This window comes from Phocoena sinus, chromosome 3, assembly GCF_008692025.1.
Source record: "Phocoena sinus isolate mPhoSin1 chromosome 3, mPhoSin1.pri, whole genome shotgun sequence".
Classification (NCBI taxonomy): Eukaryota; Metazoa; Chordata; class Mammalia; order Artiodactyla; family Phocoenidae; genus Phocoena; species Phocoena sinus.
The window spans coordinates 173,998,495-174,016,267 of NC_045765.1; the positions used below are offsets into that span (position 1 = coordinate 173,998,495).

General features: G+C 56.7%; 2 protein-coding genes across 3 annotated transcripts in view; both read right to left on the bottom strand.

Annotated features, from left to right (window-relative positions):
• Nucleotides 1–7,660, bottom strand: part of EXOC3 (exocyst complex component 3) — a 35,409-nt gene extending 27,749 nt beyond the window's left edge. Inside the window, exon 1 of the mRNA XM_032629234.1 lies at nucleotides 7,639–7,660. The gene's annotated coding sequence lies outside the window, so the exon portion shown is untranslated. The remainder of the gene's footprint in view (nucleotides 1–7,638) is intronic.
• The window catches only part of AHRR (aryl-hydrocarbon receptor repressor), a 74,764-nt gene continuing 57,422 nt past the window's right edge, over nucleotides 432–17,773 (bottom strand). For both annotated transcript variants that reach the window (XM_032629238.1, XM_032629239.1), the window contains exons 5-11: nucleotides 16,747–16,836; nucleotides 10,432–10,561; nucleotides 9,390–9,526; nucleotides 7,639–7,826; nucleotides 5,044–5,105; nucleotides 4,668–4,812; nucleotides 432–4,325 (exon numbers count right to left, since the gene is read on the bottom strand). In XM_032629238.1, the coding sequence (XP_032485129.1) occupies nucleotides 3,332–4,325; nucleotides 4,668–4,812; nucleotides 5,044–5,105; nucleotides 7,639–7,826; nucleotides 9,390–9,526; nucleotides 10,432–10,561; nucleotides 16,747–16,836 (1,746 nt within the window). In that variant the 3' untranslated portion in view covers nucleotides 432–3,331. The remainder of the gene's footprint in view (nucleotides 4,326–4,667; nucleotides 4,813–5,043; nucleotides 5,106–7,638; nucleotides 7,827–9,389; nucleotides 9,527–10,431; nucleotides 10,562–16,746; nucleotides 16,837–17,773) is intronic.

Below are 17,773 nucleotides of genomic sequence, written 5' to 3' on the forward strand. Positions count from 1 at the left end.
CCTTGACCAAACAAAGGAAATGAAAACACGGCTCCCTGGGCTTGGGAGGAGTCTCTGCCCGGGCCCTGGTGACCTCCCAGCCCTGCCCACACACACCTGTCACCAGGTCCTGGGCGGGCCGAGGCCAACCCCACCACACACATGACACGAGGCCAGGCGTCTGCTCCTCGCAGGAGAGCTTGAGTCTGGGGTGTCCTAAAGACACCTGGGATGGTCCCCCCCAACCCTCAGTGACGGGCAGGAAAGGGAGGGAGCGCTGAGAAAGCGGCCACCGGCGCTCCTCCTTTGGCCCCGGGTCCACTTGTGCTTTTATTACCGCCTCGGATCTGGTGGTGAAGGACAGTCTTATAATAGAAATTAGCCTACGCACGCTTTAAAGGAAATAAATTTGGAAACTCAAGTAGACGTTTCCATTTACAGTAAACATGTACTAACATGTATGATTTATTTTACATCAATATTGCAAATTTAATACAAACCACAGTATCGGAAATGTATTTGAAAGCTTTCTAAAGGCACTGAGAAAACAGTACAAATAGTTATATTATAGTGTATCCATTTTTAAAAATTCAACAAGTCAGTCTAGATATTGAAAACTTTTTTCATCCAGTAGAAACTGCAAAAATATAAAATATAATTTGTTTATCTCCTCCCTTCCACCCCATTCCTACATCGTATTTGATTTTAATATTTTTCAGCTATATAGACAAAAGCTACAGGCAACAGAAAATACAAGCCCGTAATTAGCACGGTAATGACATTTTAAAGCAGGACTGGCCACACCTGACCTTCTACATTCCATCCTCACCTTCCCCACACGATTTTTCAGCAGGGGCATGGCTGGAAAATAACAAAGGTGCTGACTGAGGGACGTTTTTGGTTTTTTTTTGTGTGTGTGTGTGCTACGCGGGCCTCTCACTGTTGTGGCGTCTCCTGTTGTGGAGCACAGGCTCCGGACGCACAGGCTCAGCGGCCATGGCTCATGGGCCCAGCTGCTCCGCGGCATGTGGGATCTTCCCGGACCGGGGCACGAACCCGCGTCCCCTGCATCGGCAGGTGGACTCTCAACCACTGCGCCACCAGGAGAGCCCTGAGAGACATTTTGTTCCCACCGGCCTAGCATGTCAGGACTCGGGCCCCGAGCATGATGGCCTCTCCAGAACGCAAGACCTGCAGCGCTGATGTCCAGATGCTGAATTCTGCATCGGCAATGCACGACTTGTCCGCCCACCAACCGTGACCAATTTGGTGCACTTGGTCCCAGGAGAGTGGGTGCATCTGAAATGTTGGGGCACCGTGGCCCTCATGGGCGGGGACAGCTGAATGTCCTTCAGCCTGCAGCTCTTTTTCGGTTACACTAGGATCTGGCTACAGCGTGCAAACATGCAATGGTGTCTCTCAATCCATCTTCTCGGTCCAGGGTTTTCCCGCTTACGTGTTACGCACATGCAGCGCACCTGTCTGCTGTACCCTGAGATGGGAAGGGCAGGCGTCACACTGAGGGGTGCCCCGGTGCATCCCAGGACCCACCCCTGTGCCGAGGGTGACATTGCTCAGAGGGAGCTCCAGAGAGGCTGACAGTTACTTCTGAGAGACGGTGCAGGGCTGCCCGCAAGGAGCTGGGTACTTGGCGTGAATAGAAAGGAAGGAGGAAGTTTCCGATATTCCACCCCTTGTCTTAGGGATGAAATCTATCAGGTGTGCTGGGCTCAGCGTGAGAACTAAGTAGAGAGGGATGCTGAGCCAGCGGGATGCGAGGGTGGGAAGCAGGTGGTCCCGACGGGCGGCCTGGCTGCCATTGTGACGGGGAGGGGGAGACTCTGGCAAGGCGGGGGGGACAGCACAGCACCGATGTCACTTTTGCAAGGCCCCCGGGGGCTGGGCAGAGATAAGCAGGCCGCTGGGCAGGGCTCGGGGATCCCAGGAGGCCACAAATTGATGACTCCCAACCCTGGGCTCCAACGAGTAACCTCTGTCAGTCCAGGGAGAGACCTTCAGCTCCCACCACGCCCCCCAGGGGAAGCCTCTCCACGAAGCAGACAGCTGCCTAAGGGTCAGAAGACCCAGTCCTGCCAGCCCAGTCCCGAGTCTGACAGGGTGACGATGCATTTAGCAAACAGCTTCAGCAGTAACTCAGGAGCTGAACATTGACACCCCAAAGCCACAGATGCTGGACAGAAAGACCCCCCGCTGAACGTGGCGGGGCTGCAAGGGGCCCCTGCCCGTCCCGAGCCTCCCGGGGCGGGTGGTCACATCCGTAAGGAGGGTCTCCAACCACAGCACAGGGGGGTCTCCGACCAGCTCCCTCCTGCTCGGTGGTGATGTTGTCCCCTGGTGTCGTGTCCCGTACTAACTGCACCCGTGGCGTGGGGTCACCCCGGAAGGCGCGGTGAACTTCGCCCTGAGCCCTGGTGATTGCAGGTGACGTGCACTTTCCCCCGTAACCGCTGGACCGCCAGGGAAGTCCCCACGATTTCTTCGTTTTTATAAAGCATTACCTGTCTGTCTTGTCTCTAATAGCTCCTCCTAGGGTGACGACTGGCGTCTCGTTTAAAAACCTCTAGAGAGTCAGCGAGGCAGCCGGACAACTGGGCTAACCCGTTCCTCTCCCTACATCTTGTACTTCTCTAGACCTGCAGATCCAGACCCTGTAAACTAGGTCGCGTGATGCGGTGAGAGGCAGATGAGCAAGAACCACCTTCAGGGGCCCCCTGACGACACCAGAGACGCTCGCGGAAGGAGGAACGGGGTGGGATCAGGCCAATCCTCCCCCGGGCCGGCCTCAGCCTGCGCCAGCGCCTCAGGCACACGCACGTCGTCGTGGTGAAGTGCCGGCCCGGTGCTGACAGCCTCTTACGCCTGGAACTTCTGGACTCCGCCCAGGATCGGGCAAGTGGTCACCTGCCGCTCAATAAGCTTGATTCCCAACTTGCTGTCTCGGCAGTGGGACCCCCAGGGTGAGGCTGCTCCCCGAGGTCCACTCGCCGGAGGCGGCGTCGGGGAAGCCGGGAAGGGGGGGCGCTGGGTGCTGCGGTCGGGCCAGGTCGCCGGTCGCCTGCCCTCGCTTGCTGCACCTCTCGGAGCGCCGAGTGCGGCCCGGCCGGGCGGCCCAGCTCCCTCCGGCCTCTTTCTGAGAAACCGTGTCCCCTTAGAGGGCAATACTGTCACACTTGAGCAGACCTAAGACCGCACTGCATTCAAGAACTTCAGTGGCATTGGACGGGATATACAGGATTTGCTATTGCACGCGCCTCCCTCAGGAAAGTCTCTGCCCCTGCACCGCCATCCCGGCCGGCCGAGGGACGGACGTCAGCCTCTGCAGACGCCTGCTTTACGGCAGGAACATGCACTCGGGGTCTCTGGGTGGCATCCGTGTCGCCAAGGTACTCCTGGGGAGCATCCCGGGCGCCCCGCCCTGGCCGTGAGCGGCCCACGGGGGCGAGTCCAGGGGCTCAAGCTTGACTACAGGCACAGGCCCGGGAGCCTGGCAGTCACAGCCCAGGCTCGGGGGTTGGTGGCCCCCAGCACAGAGGCGGGGCGGAGGCTCCAGGCAGGCGCAGGGTGCGGGGTGCAATGGGGCCAGCTCCCTGCCGGGCCTGGGGTGGGCCCCCAGCAGGCCGGGCCCCAGGGGTGGGCTGTAGAGGGGGTGCCTGGAGTCCGGCTCCATCTTCAGGTGCATCCTGGTAGGGAAAGTGACCAGCTGTCTCTTGGCCACGTCGCTGGCCCCCAGCCACGCCTGGCTCGGGGACACACAGTAGCCATCCGCCGCATCCTCGGACCCGGATTCGCTCTCCATCTTGATGGGCACATCGAGTGACAACATGGGGTTACACGGGGCCCCCGGGGGCATTGGGATGCCTCGAAGCTTGTCCTCGGTGGGATAGCACCCCGCGGGGAGACGCTGCCTTCCCGGCCGAGGAAGCCCGTCCTCCAGGCTCCCCTGAGGGAAGGGGCAGCTGGTGGGAAGGGGAGCCTGGCCCTGGTGGCCATCCCGCAAGGCTCTGCTGGTCCGGCTGGCGCAGGGCCCGGGGGGAGGCTTTGGCTGGTGAGAGCCAGGTGAACTTCTGACGGCGTGGACAGTGCCCTGGGTGCCCGGGTAGGGCAGGCAGGCGCCACGGGCCTGCGCGGCGGGGAATGGGTCACCCTTGCCGGGCTCCAGCCTCAGCTTGGCGCCGCCGTCCTGACCGTGTCTCCCCGGCGTCCAGTTCAGGTGCTTCGAGGGTCCCTGTGTCTCGGGGTGGCAGCTGTACGGGGGGACGTCCCTCCGCTCCCTTGGGCAGGAGGGGCCCCTCGGCACCCCCCCCAGTTCCTCTCCTCGCCCATCCCTGTGGGAAGAGACGCCCGTCAGACAGAGCAGGGGTAGCGGGGGCCCAAGGGGAGGCCCTGCATCGCGATGGTGCCGGCCACCTGCCGGGGCTGCACCCAGAGGCGAGGGCGGGTGGGGCCTGGGAGGGGAGAGGGTTTCTGAGCAAAGGTGAGCACGGAGGCCGGGCGTCACCCGGGGGTCCAAACCATGGGCAGAGCCACGGCCGTGGTCCCCACGTGAGTGATGACGACCCCTCCAGGGTGAGGAGTGGGTGTGGGCACCCTCTGTGCATCCCCACATCCCACAGAGAGAGGTTCAGCCACGTGGTCAAGGCCGCCGACGCTGTGCCTCAGCCACTTACCCTGCGGCCCCCTCGGGGTGGGGGTGGAAGAGGTCGTGGCCGCCCCGCAGGCACAGGCAGGGGCCCCGGGTTGCCAGCCGGCCCCAGTGGCAGGCGTCTGCGGGCCTCCTGAACACGGACAGGCCGTTTCCTCCGCTGCCCCTCCCTGCCAGGATTCAGAAAAGGGGGGGGTGAGCCGTGCCTGGGCTGGGCGAGGCCTCATCCTCGGCACCATCCACGCATGACGCACGGCTTCCCCGCGATGCCCGAGGGGCCGGGCACCCTCCGTCCTCCCGCCCAGCCCTCCAGGCCGCATCGCCACAGAACGCAGCATGTCTCCAGGGGCACGGTCATTTTACCCATTTCAAAAAGACGAGATGGAGAATTTAACAAGTACCTGCTAAGTAACTGGGTTTTCCGTGCAATTCTGGTTCACAGAGACTTGCGGCAGCTTTTGCTCTGCGAAGGACAGGAAACAGCAAAACGCGCAGATGAAACGTGTGTGAGGGCAGAAATGACAACACGACCCGTGTTGTTGTCACACCCAAGAGCAGAAGATACAATGACTCACACTTTTTAAGCCTGTATAGATTGCAAAGCCTCTTCCCAGTTACAGGTTTGCTGAAAATTCCAACTCTCATCACCTTTCAGGCCAATGAAGCACTAATGAACTTCCTTCAGAAAGCAGACATGCGCCTAAGAGGACTTTCAGTGCATTTGTTTTCTTCTGCGTGGTCAGCATGGAAATACAGATTCCTCTGATTTGCAGCAGTTATTTGCGGTAGTTTACAAAGTCATCGTGAGTACTAAGTTAGTGATACTGAGCCATCGCCCCAGGGGAGTGTGTACACACACACACACACACGCACACGCACGCGTCTCACAGATCTTGTAATCTTAGATCCTAAGGCAATGTGCAACTTATCCTGGGAGATCATATTTTCTTCATATTTCAAAAGAAAAAACAAGGCTCACGGTTGTTAAGTGATTTGCCTAAAGCTGCCCCTATAGCAGGTACGAGAATGGGATTCTAACCCCGTCCGACTGGCACCGCAGCCAGAGCTTCCTGAACTGCCGTTGGCCCTACCTCTCCATCTTCTGGGCGTCTCTGTAGGAGCCAGAGCCAGAGACAGAGCCAGAGACGGAGGTGGAGATGGAGACAGAGACGGAGACAGAGACACGAGGTTGGAGTGTCACCCTTAGCGGGGTGCAGATCACACACGCAGATCCTGTGAACATTTAGGTGTGAGGGGGTATCACGAAGTCCCGTTCAGGAAAAATTGTGAAGGACCTGAAATGCCTTCCAGCGACCACGACGTCCCTTCCGGAGCAACCCTCCTGGGCCTCGGGCTCCCGGGTTACTTCCTCACAGCCTCTGAGCTCAGAAGGGAACGGGCATGACGCGGGCACCGAGGCCGGTCAGGAATTCAGCTCAGAGCTGAATTCAGCTCCAGAAAACCTGAAGTCGAGAGAAGCTGTTTGCTTCCTTCCTAAAATGTTGGCTGGCTCTTCCTCTCTTCGAGTTTTAATGATGTTCTGTACAATGTGTATCTAGTATTCGTTGCACGGTCACTCTGTGGGCAGCATCCTAACCTTCACCGCACAGACCCTCGCCAGACCTCCGAGGGACGTCCAGGTGTCCACGCCGCCCGGGGCAGTGGCAGGTGAGCCGGGGAGCCCGCACCCACCGCCCCAGGCTCAGGGCTCCTGCGCGGCCCTGGCTGGGAGTGCCGTCCGCACACCTGCGCTTCCCCGCGTGGCCGCCGGGGGGCAGCAGGGCCTCTAGGAAAAGCGATAGGAGGGGACGATTTTCCCTCCATCTCGTTTGTAGGGCTGGGGAAACACACAGGAGAGGAGAGCTCATCGTGTGGGGCTCAGTTACCATCATCGGGCCAGAGAGCTCGAAAGCAGAGAACTCAGACGGCAAAGGCAGGTGGAGGGTATTTCTCGCCAGCGTCAGCCCAGGCGGTGGGGAGAAAGCAGGTGCGGCAGAGCTGTCTCGCCGCCGGCAAGACACGCGTAGGTGTGGTCGAGCGTAATCTACGTGCTTTGTCGCACCTCACAACTCTTATTTTAGGAGTTTTTCCCCGCGGGCATTCTGTTTTACCTTCCTCCTATTTTACAACATTTTCTACCTTTGTAAAAACGAAGGGATATGTATTTAATTTTCAAATGCTCCAGAAAACTGCTGTCTTAACGAGCCGGCACGTGCGAGACCCAGAGGCCGTGAAGACATGGCTCCACCTGCAAACCCGGGGCAGGAATGGGGACGCAGGGGGCTCAGAGCCCGGTCATCTGAACGGGCGCTGAGGTCAAAGGGGAACCTGGGTACTGAGGAAGGACAAAGAAGCGGGTTGGAGACTCAGGTCTCCTGACATTCTGCCCCTGGTCGCGGCACAGGGGAGGGTATTGAGGAAGAAGAAAGGCAGACCTCAGACGTCTCTCCTCTTCCCCGGGGTCTCCCTCGCACCACGGGAAACACGGTTTGCACGCGCACAGCATCTTAATCTCTCCCAGAACCTGACCCATGCAACACAGACCTAACCCATTCCGAGAAATTACAGACAGGAATCTCCCAGAAAACCTAACTCCGAAGAGCCAAGAAGTCGCGGGGGTGGGGCGATGTGTGCGGCACGCCTGTCTGCAGCGTGTGCCCCGGCGGTGGGCCTGGTGTTGAGGGAGGACACGCAGAGAGAGGCAGGGAGGCTGCGGTCCGGCCTCCCGTCCCCCACGGGGGACACGGGCCCAGGTAAGTGGAGGGCTTAGGCATGAAGAGATGCAGCAGTGTTCGGCGCCACAGTCCACAAGTATCAGTGAAAGGTTTTCTGTTTTCTAATAGCTGCTTCCTACGTGACGTAGTAACTTTAACAGCAAGCTTCTCATTACATTCCTTGCTGGAAACGAAGGAGGGACAGACAGAAGATACTAAGTGTGGAGACGCTGTGTTTGAACCACCAGGATGGGACCGCGGCTGCTGGGGGCTCTGACTCACTTTGTGTCCGGCGTGGCCGAGGCGTCCACCCTGTGCTTCGCCCTCAGACACACACTCTGCATCTTCACCGCAGTAGGCAGGGGCGCCACGATGCAGAACAGGGAGAGCCGAGGGGGCAGGGCGGCTCCCGACGGGGCCCTCCTCTTCTGCCCGAACAGGAATTTTAGTTTCCCTTGAAACTGCATCGTCTGGTGTTTCAAAGACAGAAGCGAAGGCATGTTCACAGAGTGAATCATCGACGCGGTCAAAGGCCGTGGAGCTCACATTCCCGGGGACAGAAAACCAGAGAGCTCTGATCCCGAGTCTCTGAGGAGCCATGAACCAACGCGTCTTCCACGCTGGCCCCTGGGACAGGCGCTCCCTACCGCCTTTGAATGACTCGGGGTTTCTCTGGCATCCCCGTAACATCCTCTAACCTTCCAGCGTGTTCTCATGTGTGCACTCATGGGTGTGAGGGTGTGCGAGCCCTCACTCGGGGGCGTGAATGTGCGTGGGCTTGGCCGGAGCCACCAGGCAGCCCCCCCAGGAGGATTTGCTGGAGCAGATCATCTCTGAGGACTGTTCTACATTAACCGTCCACTTCCAAATTGTCATTCATTGACAATTGTCATTCATGGTGATAAAACTTAGGGACAACTTGATTTGTTTATCTGGAGCACATGGTGCGAGTTAAAAAGCCAGAAAGTAACTCTGGAGTTTGTGATAAAAGAAAATAAAAGATCTCCCTATTATGGAAGAGTTGATCTATAATTGAGTTAGTTCACAGGTGACTTCAGGGTGCCCCAGCCCTGGATGGAGGAATAAGCCCACAGTGTGGCTGCACTCCTTCCCCATCCCTCGTCTGTCCATTCACCCCTCCCTCCATCCTTCCATCTGTCCATCCATCTCTCCCTCCTCCACCATCCCTTCATTCACCCATCCATCTGCCATCCCTCCATTTGTCTATGACTTTATTGGGTGAACAAATGCCTGCAGAGCACCTGCTGTGTGATGGTCACATGCTTGGTGGCGCAGTCAGGGCAGTGGTGCTGGGACATCTTTAACAGCCAGCTCTCCAGAGGGAAAAAGCCCTGACTTTTAGTTTTTGACGATTACTTCGGTGTAAAAATTCCCACCGTGGCTGATTTCGAGCTGCCAACCTACCATCAGCTGGATCTCTATACTCCTGAAGTTTCGACAACGGGCTCCCGTGGGCAGCCCCACCTGCCGGGTGCGGACAGGCTCTGCACAGGCTCAGGAGCAGCTGTGGTGAGCCCGGGGGCCACGTGATGCCGCTGCCCACTGCCCTGTCCTCGGCGCTCCGCTGCCCGTGCCGGACCCCTTTCCCGCACGTGCAGTGACCGACCTCGCGGTAAAATATGATGAGGCACTTTTCAAACTGATTTCTTTTGCTTGTTTCCTCTACTCGGTGCTTCTGACACAGCTTCACTTCAGCTTAGGTTTCGATCTCTGCCTCACTGTACAGTGAAATCTACCTACGTTCACGTAGAGGGAAAACTACCTTAGTTTCCCACAGAACTGAGAACAAAGTATGATCAGAACAAAAGACTTTCTGGACAACCAGCTGACTGCCTGAATAAGAGACGAGCAGCGGGGTGCAGGGGGTTGCCAGTGCTTCATCCGCCCCGGCGGACCTCCCACTTCATTCTCGCTCGCCCGCCGTCTCTCAGCCTTGCCACATCAAGGCCGGAGCCCGCGTGCCGCCAGCACCCCGGCCCCTGGCTTCTCCCGCCCAGCAGCCGCTCACTCACCAGGAAGCCCGAGGTGCTGTCCAGCAGGCAGCGCACGCGGCAAATGAAGCACCGCGTCAGGAAGGCCGAGTACTCGGTGGGCCAGCCCGCGGCCCCCTCCTGGGCCCGGAGCAGCCTCCCCAGGACGGCGTCCTCTCCTGGCCGCGTTGGCACAGGCGGTGGTGGTCAGGGAGAAACCGGAAACACACTCTGATAAGCAAGTTCGTAACGTAACAGCGAGCTATCAGCACATAACACACACGCCTGCCCCAAACTGACACCTGCCTCTGAGCATCCCTCCCGCCCCCACCCCCGCAGAGCCAGCCGCCCTGACAAAGTCAGGTCTTTGCCCTCGAAAATGGCGTCTTGGTACAACCGCGTGTGTGACAACCACACGTGAGACTGTTGACCAGTTCAGGGTTTTTGGTTCTGAGCTCTGTAAAGCTGTGTCGGCACCCGGGGGTTGCGCTTTTCTCTAACTTTACAGGGTAACTCATGCTGCTGCGTGAAGGGGTGCTGCAAAGTCCTCCTGAATCACGGACTGCTCGTGGGGAGACGTGTGGGAGAGCCAGCACTCCCTCCCCCAGCTCTGGACCCCAGATGAACGCCGCCCTTCCCCTCGAGCTCCCGTCGGCTCTGCAGTCTCTTGGGCACTTGGATGCCTGCCCGGTGTGTCCAGTGGGCAGGGGCCACGGATCCGGGACTTTGTAGGAGGTCTCGCTCACAGCGGGCAACGTCCCTGAACAGACAACAGTCTCTGGGGGATTTTTTCTGGTAAATCTAAAGTGAGTGGAAGGAATTTCCTGGAAGACGTGTGTCTGAGGGGGAGTTCGCAAAACCGGAGACAAGTACCGTGGCTTCTCGGCCTCACGCCACGCCCCGGGGGGCACAGAGCAGCAGCCCAAGACACAGGGGCACTCGGGAGCCACGTGGGGCTGGAGGAGGGCGGGGCGGGGCGCGGGACGAGGTCTCCGAGGAGGGGGCATCCACAGCGCACCAATTGGATGGGAAGGAAAGGGGGCGATCCGTGTCTGAGTTAGACCAGGGCCCCCCCAAGACCCACCTGTCTCTGAGAGCAGGTTCTGCCCACACCCAGCCTGGGGAGGGTCCATGGCCCAGTGCAGCTGCCGGCAGAAGTCCTGGCGGTCGTCCACGTGGATGTAGTCGTAAATATTTTGGTGCATCACGTCCGTCTGGAACATGGCAACAGTCATTTTAGCCTTACCCTGAGTGAATCTCCACACTTTATTCCAGTGTTAATAACTGCGAAAATGTCTCCTCCATCTGTCAAAGGCAAGTCACACCTGTGAAGAGAAAGTCCCTCCCCGGAGGACATGACCACATGGCCTGGACACTAGGCACCCGGCTCACGAGGCACAGAGCCGGGCACACTGCGGGTGCCCCCCAGGCCAGGCGGTGCCTTCAGGGGCAGGTCGGGGACTCAGAGACCAAACGTCACTTGGGGTCAAGATACCCACTTTTCCAAGTTGACTCCAACCTCACCAAGCTGTGCGTTTGTGTTTGGTCACTTTCCAGACTATCTGTTATACTTGAATCACAAAAGTTAACTAAAAGAGCATCCCTGTGAAGTGAGCTGGGGGCCACCAGGTGAGATGGGGGCCAGGCCAGCACCTCCAGGCCTGACCACCACCCCCCCTGGTAGGACGCCGCAGAGACCCACCAGTCCACAGCCCTCTCTCTGGTGCTGGATCCTCCCACCTGCTCGGGCCCCGAACGCAGAGGCCAACCCACAGGTCCATGCTGGGAAACTGCGGTCTGCGGCACAAAGGCCACTGCCACGGACTACGAAGACTGGTTTCATTAGACTCAACGGTTGCTGTTGTCGGCAAAAACGTCCGCAGAGTGTCGACAGATGACGAGCCTGGAGCACATCTCCCCACTACCCTCTCTTAACTGAAGGGCATCACTCATTACCCGCCTGGGAGCCCAGCCTGCCAGGTGCTGTCTGTGACCTCTTCAACTGGTCCATTTCTGAGTTTCCATCATTTCTCGACTGGATCCCTGCAACACTAGATGGAGGAAAAGCGCCTGAAGGATGAAGACTTCACAAATGACGTTACCTCCTTAGAAGGTAACAGGTAACCCCACCCAGAGTGGATGAGGTGCAGCATCTCTCCACAGGCTCCTCCTGTAACTGGCCCCCGGACATCAAACGGGTAGCCTCAGAAAGTTAGAAAATGAGTGTGATCATAACTCGAAGGCCGGACTCTATCCCCTGTGCGCCCCCCAGTCCAAGACGCTGTTTTCACAGGAACAACAGGACCCTGAGGTCAGAAGTGATTGTGGTCCTCTGTCAGTGCTGTCCAGCGTCAGGGAGTCTGGCGTGACTGGGGACCAACTCATGGTGGACGTGGGCACACCTGACTTTCCCTCCTGCTGAGACCTGGTGGCACCTGCCGCACATTCTGGTTCTCACCCGACTGGCAACTGGCAGCCTCACCTGGAGGCTCCCTCTCACCAGAGGCTCCCACCTCACCTGGTAGCTCTGTGGTTACAAGGGCACATCCCATAGCCATGCTTTCCTAATACACTTTTGTGATTCAGGCATAACACATAGTCTGAAAAGTGCCCACATCATAAATATGCAGCTTCACCACCCAGTCGGGAATCAGGACCCCTACAGCATCTCAGAACCCCTTCCCTCCACCCTCCCCAGAGGCGGTCGTGGCGCAGAACCCCGCACTGCCGGCTGATACTGGATGTAAATGGAGCGCTGTGACCTCTGTGTCACATCACAGTTGTGCGTGTGACGGCGGTGTTTCAGCCCCACCATCGTGTGGTACTCCACTGTCAGGACATACCACACTGATTACTCCACTCGCTGCTGGGCCCTCTGAGTTATCTCCCGTCTGAGCCTGTTACAGAGGCTGCTGCTGTGTCCTCGAGGGCGTTTCTGTTGGATGCACACCCAGGAGTGGAATGAGTGGGTCGTGGAGTGAGCAGAGCCTCAGCTTTAGTGGAAAAGGCCAAACAGCCGTCCAAAGTGAGCACACGAATACGCACTTCCGTCGTGACAGTGTGTGGAGCTCCAGTTGCTTTATGTTCTGGCCAACCTTTGGTATTTTCAACCCTTTTTTTTTTTTTTTTTTTTTGAGCTACGGTGGTGGATGCATCGTGGTTTCTTTTGATGGTTTTAATTAGCACGTCATGAAGACTAATGAAATTGAACATCTTCTCACATGTTTATTGGTTTTTAGATGTGGGGGTGTGTGTGTGCGTGTTGCTCGCTTCTGTCTTTCCCGTGAATTTCCGTCGAGCTGTCTTGCTGGTTTGTCAGCGCTCTTCATCCTTCTGGACAGGAGTCCTTTCTTGGGTGGATTCCTTTGCAAAACTCTTCTCCACTCTCTGGCCTCCACTGCTGCTCTCCTAATGGGTCTGACACAGCCTGATTCATCAATCTATCCTCATGGACAGGGTTTTAGAGTTTTTGTCCTGTCTATGTACTCTGTCCTCATATACCTCCTAACTCTGCCCTGTTATCTTCTAGAAGCTTCCACCACCCACCCGACATTGACTGTGCATGGTGTGAGGTAGGAGTCAAGACTCATTCTGTTCATGTGGATCCAGTTCACGAAGCACCATTTACTGACGAGACCAGCGCCTGCCCACCTCTCGGCAGCACCAGCTTCACTGTAAACCCGCGGCTGCTCTGAACCTCCGCTCTGTCCTGTGGGTCCACCTGTCCCTCTTCCACCAACCCCACACGTCTCAGCCACTGAGCTAGACGGACAGTCTTGTCTCCGGGATTGTACGTCCCAGGGAAAATCACACCCCCCACCGCCCTGCCGATGGGAATGCTCAGCCCTCTGCATCCCCAATTAGCTTGTCAGTTTCCTCCCAGAGAAGCTGCTCAGTTTTTACGGCAGTGTTATTAATTAATGTCATTCTATAACCTGATCTGATGTCTTTATGATAATAATATCGAGTCCTCCAGTCCATGATATGGCATACCCTTCCATTTACCTGGATCTTCTTTAACTTCTTTAAATAATGTTTTATATTCTGTGTGGAGATATTGCATATCATTTGCTTGACTCATTCCTAGGAATCTGGTGTTTTTCCATCCTGCTTTGATGGATGGCATTTTCCCCTCCATGGTTTTGATTAAAGGAAAACAATTGTGCTGACCTGTGAGCGCTGGATACGTCTCACCATAAACTGATACACAGGCACTGTGATCCAGGTTATTCTCTGGTGCGTTTTGGCAGGTGACCCCAAGCTTCGCAGAACCCCAGGGCCTCCCTGCTGCCCCATTTGCCGTCTCCACACACCTCAGATGATTCACGAACGGGACGCAAGGTGTGGGTCTGTGGCTTAACGGGCACAGGGGGCAGGTTGACTTGGAGGAGACATCGCTGACCAAGGTGAATTTGAAGACCAGTTATCTGGGGTGAGGAAACCAAGTTGGTAGCAACTAGTGTGGCTGCCCTTCGTCCTTCCTAATCTCCTAGGGTCTGATTCCTACAAATGAGGTCAAGAAAAATAAATGGTGGGAAACGTGAGAAGGAGGGGAGAGAGTAGGTAACAATGATTCAAACAGCACAAAACAGGCCCTGCTTTGGTTGGGTCAGGCGGTCTTCATCCTGCCTCTAAACCACCCTTTGCGGAGTTGAGGATAAAAGTATTGATACAACTGTTTTCACAAACGGCTCGTTCCAGCAGTAACCATCTCTACTTTCTGTGCAGAGAGGGCGCACATCCACTCTCCATGCCCGTGGATTCCTTCCACAGGCCCTCACATCTGCCCCGGTTCACATGGGGACAAGCTGCCCCTACCGCAGACCTCCGAGAGAACAGACAACATCCTGAAACAGCAAACGGTAACAGCAACTAAAATATACATCTAAAGCCTATCCATTCGTCTCAGAGAGCGCTAAGTGCAAGATACTGAACCGCTGCACTCAGGTTGTGACAGGAAATACCTGGTTCCTGACTTTTTGTAAGGCGTTTTGCACAAGCAGCTTACAATAGCACAAAGCAATCCTAACATGTTCATGAAATATTTTGCATAAACTAGAGGCACGGCCTGATTTAATGGCATTTGGAAACAATTTCTTTATAATAAAAGGCAAAACTTTTTTTTTGTTTTCACTTCTAACGCTTCAGCGGAAATAACCAAGTTCCAAGAAACCAAAAGAGCCAATTAGCAAGTTCAGACCTGGAAGCAGGTCTCCTCTGCAGGGCTTTTCCCACGAAGGTCCTACCGGGTGGTGAGACCTTCGAATTACAGCCAAAGGCAGGTGGCTCTGGGGTGTCTGGAGAATTCACAGAGCAACTCAGGCGACAGTGATGGGAACGAAAAGAAATTCTGAGCACGCAAAAGGCAGACCGAACCACGTTTTTCTAGATCCACATCCTGCACACGACCTCCAGGGGAGCACGTGGAAGGCTTCGCTATTTGGGTCTGGAATCCCTCGTGCCCACGGCCTCGCGGAGTCACCTGCCGTCCTGGAGGGGGCGCTGCTCCAGGGGACCCTGAGCCCGAGCCTGCACCCCGGCCACGGCCCCCGACCTCGTGCGAGCGCGGCCTCCGCACAGCGACTGCAGAGGCGGAGCGGGTGGCCCAGCTCCCTCGTCAGGAGCGCCCCCAGCCCCCTGGGGCTCCCGGCCGCGGCCTCGCAGCCCCACCGCGCGGAGGAGGAAGTCGGGCGACCCCGACTCGAAGGGGCGGGGCCGGCTCCCCGAGGCCACGCCCCCGCGGGGGGCCGCGCCTCCGCCCGCTGTTCGGCCACAGGCCGTGACCGCGCGATCGCTGCCCGCGAGGCCGCCCAGACGGTCCCGGGGCCAGGACAGGGCCTGGCGGTCACTCTGTGCGGGTCCGGGTGGCGGGAAAGTCAACCTGGAAACGAGCGTGGGAGGAATCGAAAACGATTCGAACGAGGATTTTCATGGAAATTAGATCACGGGCCCCATCGGCCTCAGGGGCTCAGGCGGACCTCAGTTCTCAGCCTGTCGGGGACCGGGCTCTCACACCTTGGCTTCCGCTGCCCTCAGCTTCGGGCACCCCCTTGGTGCTCGGCCCATCCAGGGAGATTTTCGTTCTTAACGCCAGTCTGGCCTGTCCCCGCTCCCTCGCTTGGCTCTGATCCCGGCTCTGCAGGTATTTCCCCTCTGCCGGCAGAGGTACCCCGGCCCCGCGGGGCCGTCCACGACCTCCAGGCGAGCACCCCTGTCCCAGTCTCGCCAGCGTCCCAGCGGGTGGGCGCCTCGGGGGACTCTCCATCCCCCAGGGGCCGCCGCCTCGCCCCAGCCAACGGGGGGTGGGGCTGGGGGCGGGGAGGGGCGTGGTCTCCGAAATGTGCTCCTCCCGGGCGCCGGGGCTCCGCCCTGCGGGCGCTGCTCCCTCTGCACCCACTGTGTCTGCACCCCTTTCTCGCTCATCCTGTGTCACTAGGCGATGATTCTTTACACTAAACTTACATTAGTGTAAGTTTGTAGATTCTGTATATTAAGCCGTGCGAATCACTGCACAGGTTCTGCCTCCGGATGTGGCCCTGAGGACAGACACACTGTTCTCCGTTCCTCCAGGTTCTGTTTTGTTCTCTCGCAAATCCACCTGTTTTTGTCTTGAATTCCTCAGGGAGGGTGCCAGTGCCGCTGGCCCATGGCTTCCTCGAGTTGATAACTCCGCACCGCGAGCTCCCTGCAGAGGGCTGCGTCTGGTGGGTGGCCCCTGGCAGAGCAGCTGCGGCCACTGTGGTGCCCGGCTTGTCCTCAGACCTCAGCCGTCGAAGTTCCAGAGCCGGGAGGCTGCACCATCAGGCTGGTGACTTTGGGCTGGGATTTCTCACGAGAGACTTCTTTTCCTTCCCGGAGGCCAAGCCAGATCCTTCTTCCTTTCCTGGGACTTTTCACTGAGCCACCCTTCTAGGGCCCAGTGTTGCATGGGACTCCATCCAGCTCTGCCCCAAGGTCTGGAGTCATCCAAGCTAGGCTGGCCTGGGGCAACGTTCCAGATGAATTATCTGTACACCAACAAGAGCGTTTCCAGGACACACTACGTCCTGAGTGTACCTCGTGTCTGGGCTTTGAGACACCAATGCACAGATGAGGACAGGTCCACTGCCCTGGCCCTGACCAGCCTCTCACGGCGAGGAGCCCGGGAGGCCCGGCCTCAGTCAGCACAAGCCGCTGCCCTTCAGACGGGGGACGCCCAGGACACTGTCACGCCTCTCGCTGCGACCCTGGGCCCTAGACAAAGCTAGGTGTGCAACTCCTCATCTGACGAAAGCTCCATGATTTAAGAAAAAAAAAAAAAAAAAGCAGCTTGATCTTAGAGACATTTTACACCTTGAAGACAACGCGTACTTTCAAGGTAACAGAACCGAACCGCAGCAGATAGAGTAGCTGTGTTTACCTGGTGGAAGCCCAGATAGTCCACAATCGTTGCTGACGCGTAGAATATCGTCCCTTCCGCGCTTACCACCAGAGCAAAGCCGTGGAGGGACTAGAAAAAACAAAAGCTCGAGTTGGCTCCAAGATACCTTTGTGAAATCATTCAAAATGAAAACGTCAAGCATTGATTCTGTTCGGCTCTTCAACCATTTCTCCCCCGTTTTGTGGTCTGTATTCATAGCCTCCAGAAAGGCCCACTTTTAATTTATTTATGACCATTTTGCAAAAGGCCCCAAGCTAGCAGGTGACACGGGAACTTGGTCACGGTTTACAAGGCTCAAGACTAGGGTTCTTCTTTTTCTAATGATTATCAAATTTACGTCTTATAAAGTATAACCATCACTGTGAGATGACACGTCGGTACCTGAAACAGAACAGAACCTTTATGCCACCTTGTGGATTTCCCCATTCATGTACCCTCCTCTATACCGTGTTCCGATTTTTCTAAGAATTTTTATCCTGAAAAATGTTGAGCTCCATCGAGCGCTATTTCTATATCTACTGAAATCATCACATAGATTTTCTTTAATCTATTAATGTGGTGAGTTACAGTGACAGATTTTCTGATGGTGAAATCATTCTTGCCTACGTAGGGTAAACCTTATCTGATCATAATTTTTAATATGCTCTTGGAATTGATTCATTTCACTTACGAAATATTCATTTATATATAAGGAAATCCAGCCTAGAAGCGTCTCTCTTTATTTTGGTGTCAAGCATACCTCATCTTCCCTCTCTTTTCATTCTCGGGACCCACTTATTTATGATGAGAATGATGTATTCCTTGAAAGTCTGGTTCACCTCACCTCTAAGATCCAACAGTTTGGGTGCATTTTGGGAGAGATGGTGAGCGAAAGGGGGTGGATTTTAGTACCATGTCAGTTTATTTATTTATTTTTTATTATTATTTTCGTGTGTGGTACGCGGGCCTCCCACTGTTGTGGCCTCTCCCGTTGCGGAGCACAGGCTCCGGACGCGCAGGCCCAGCG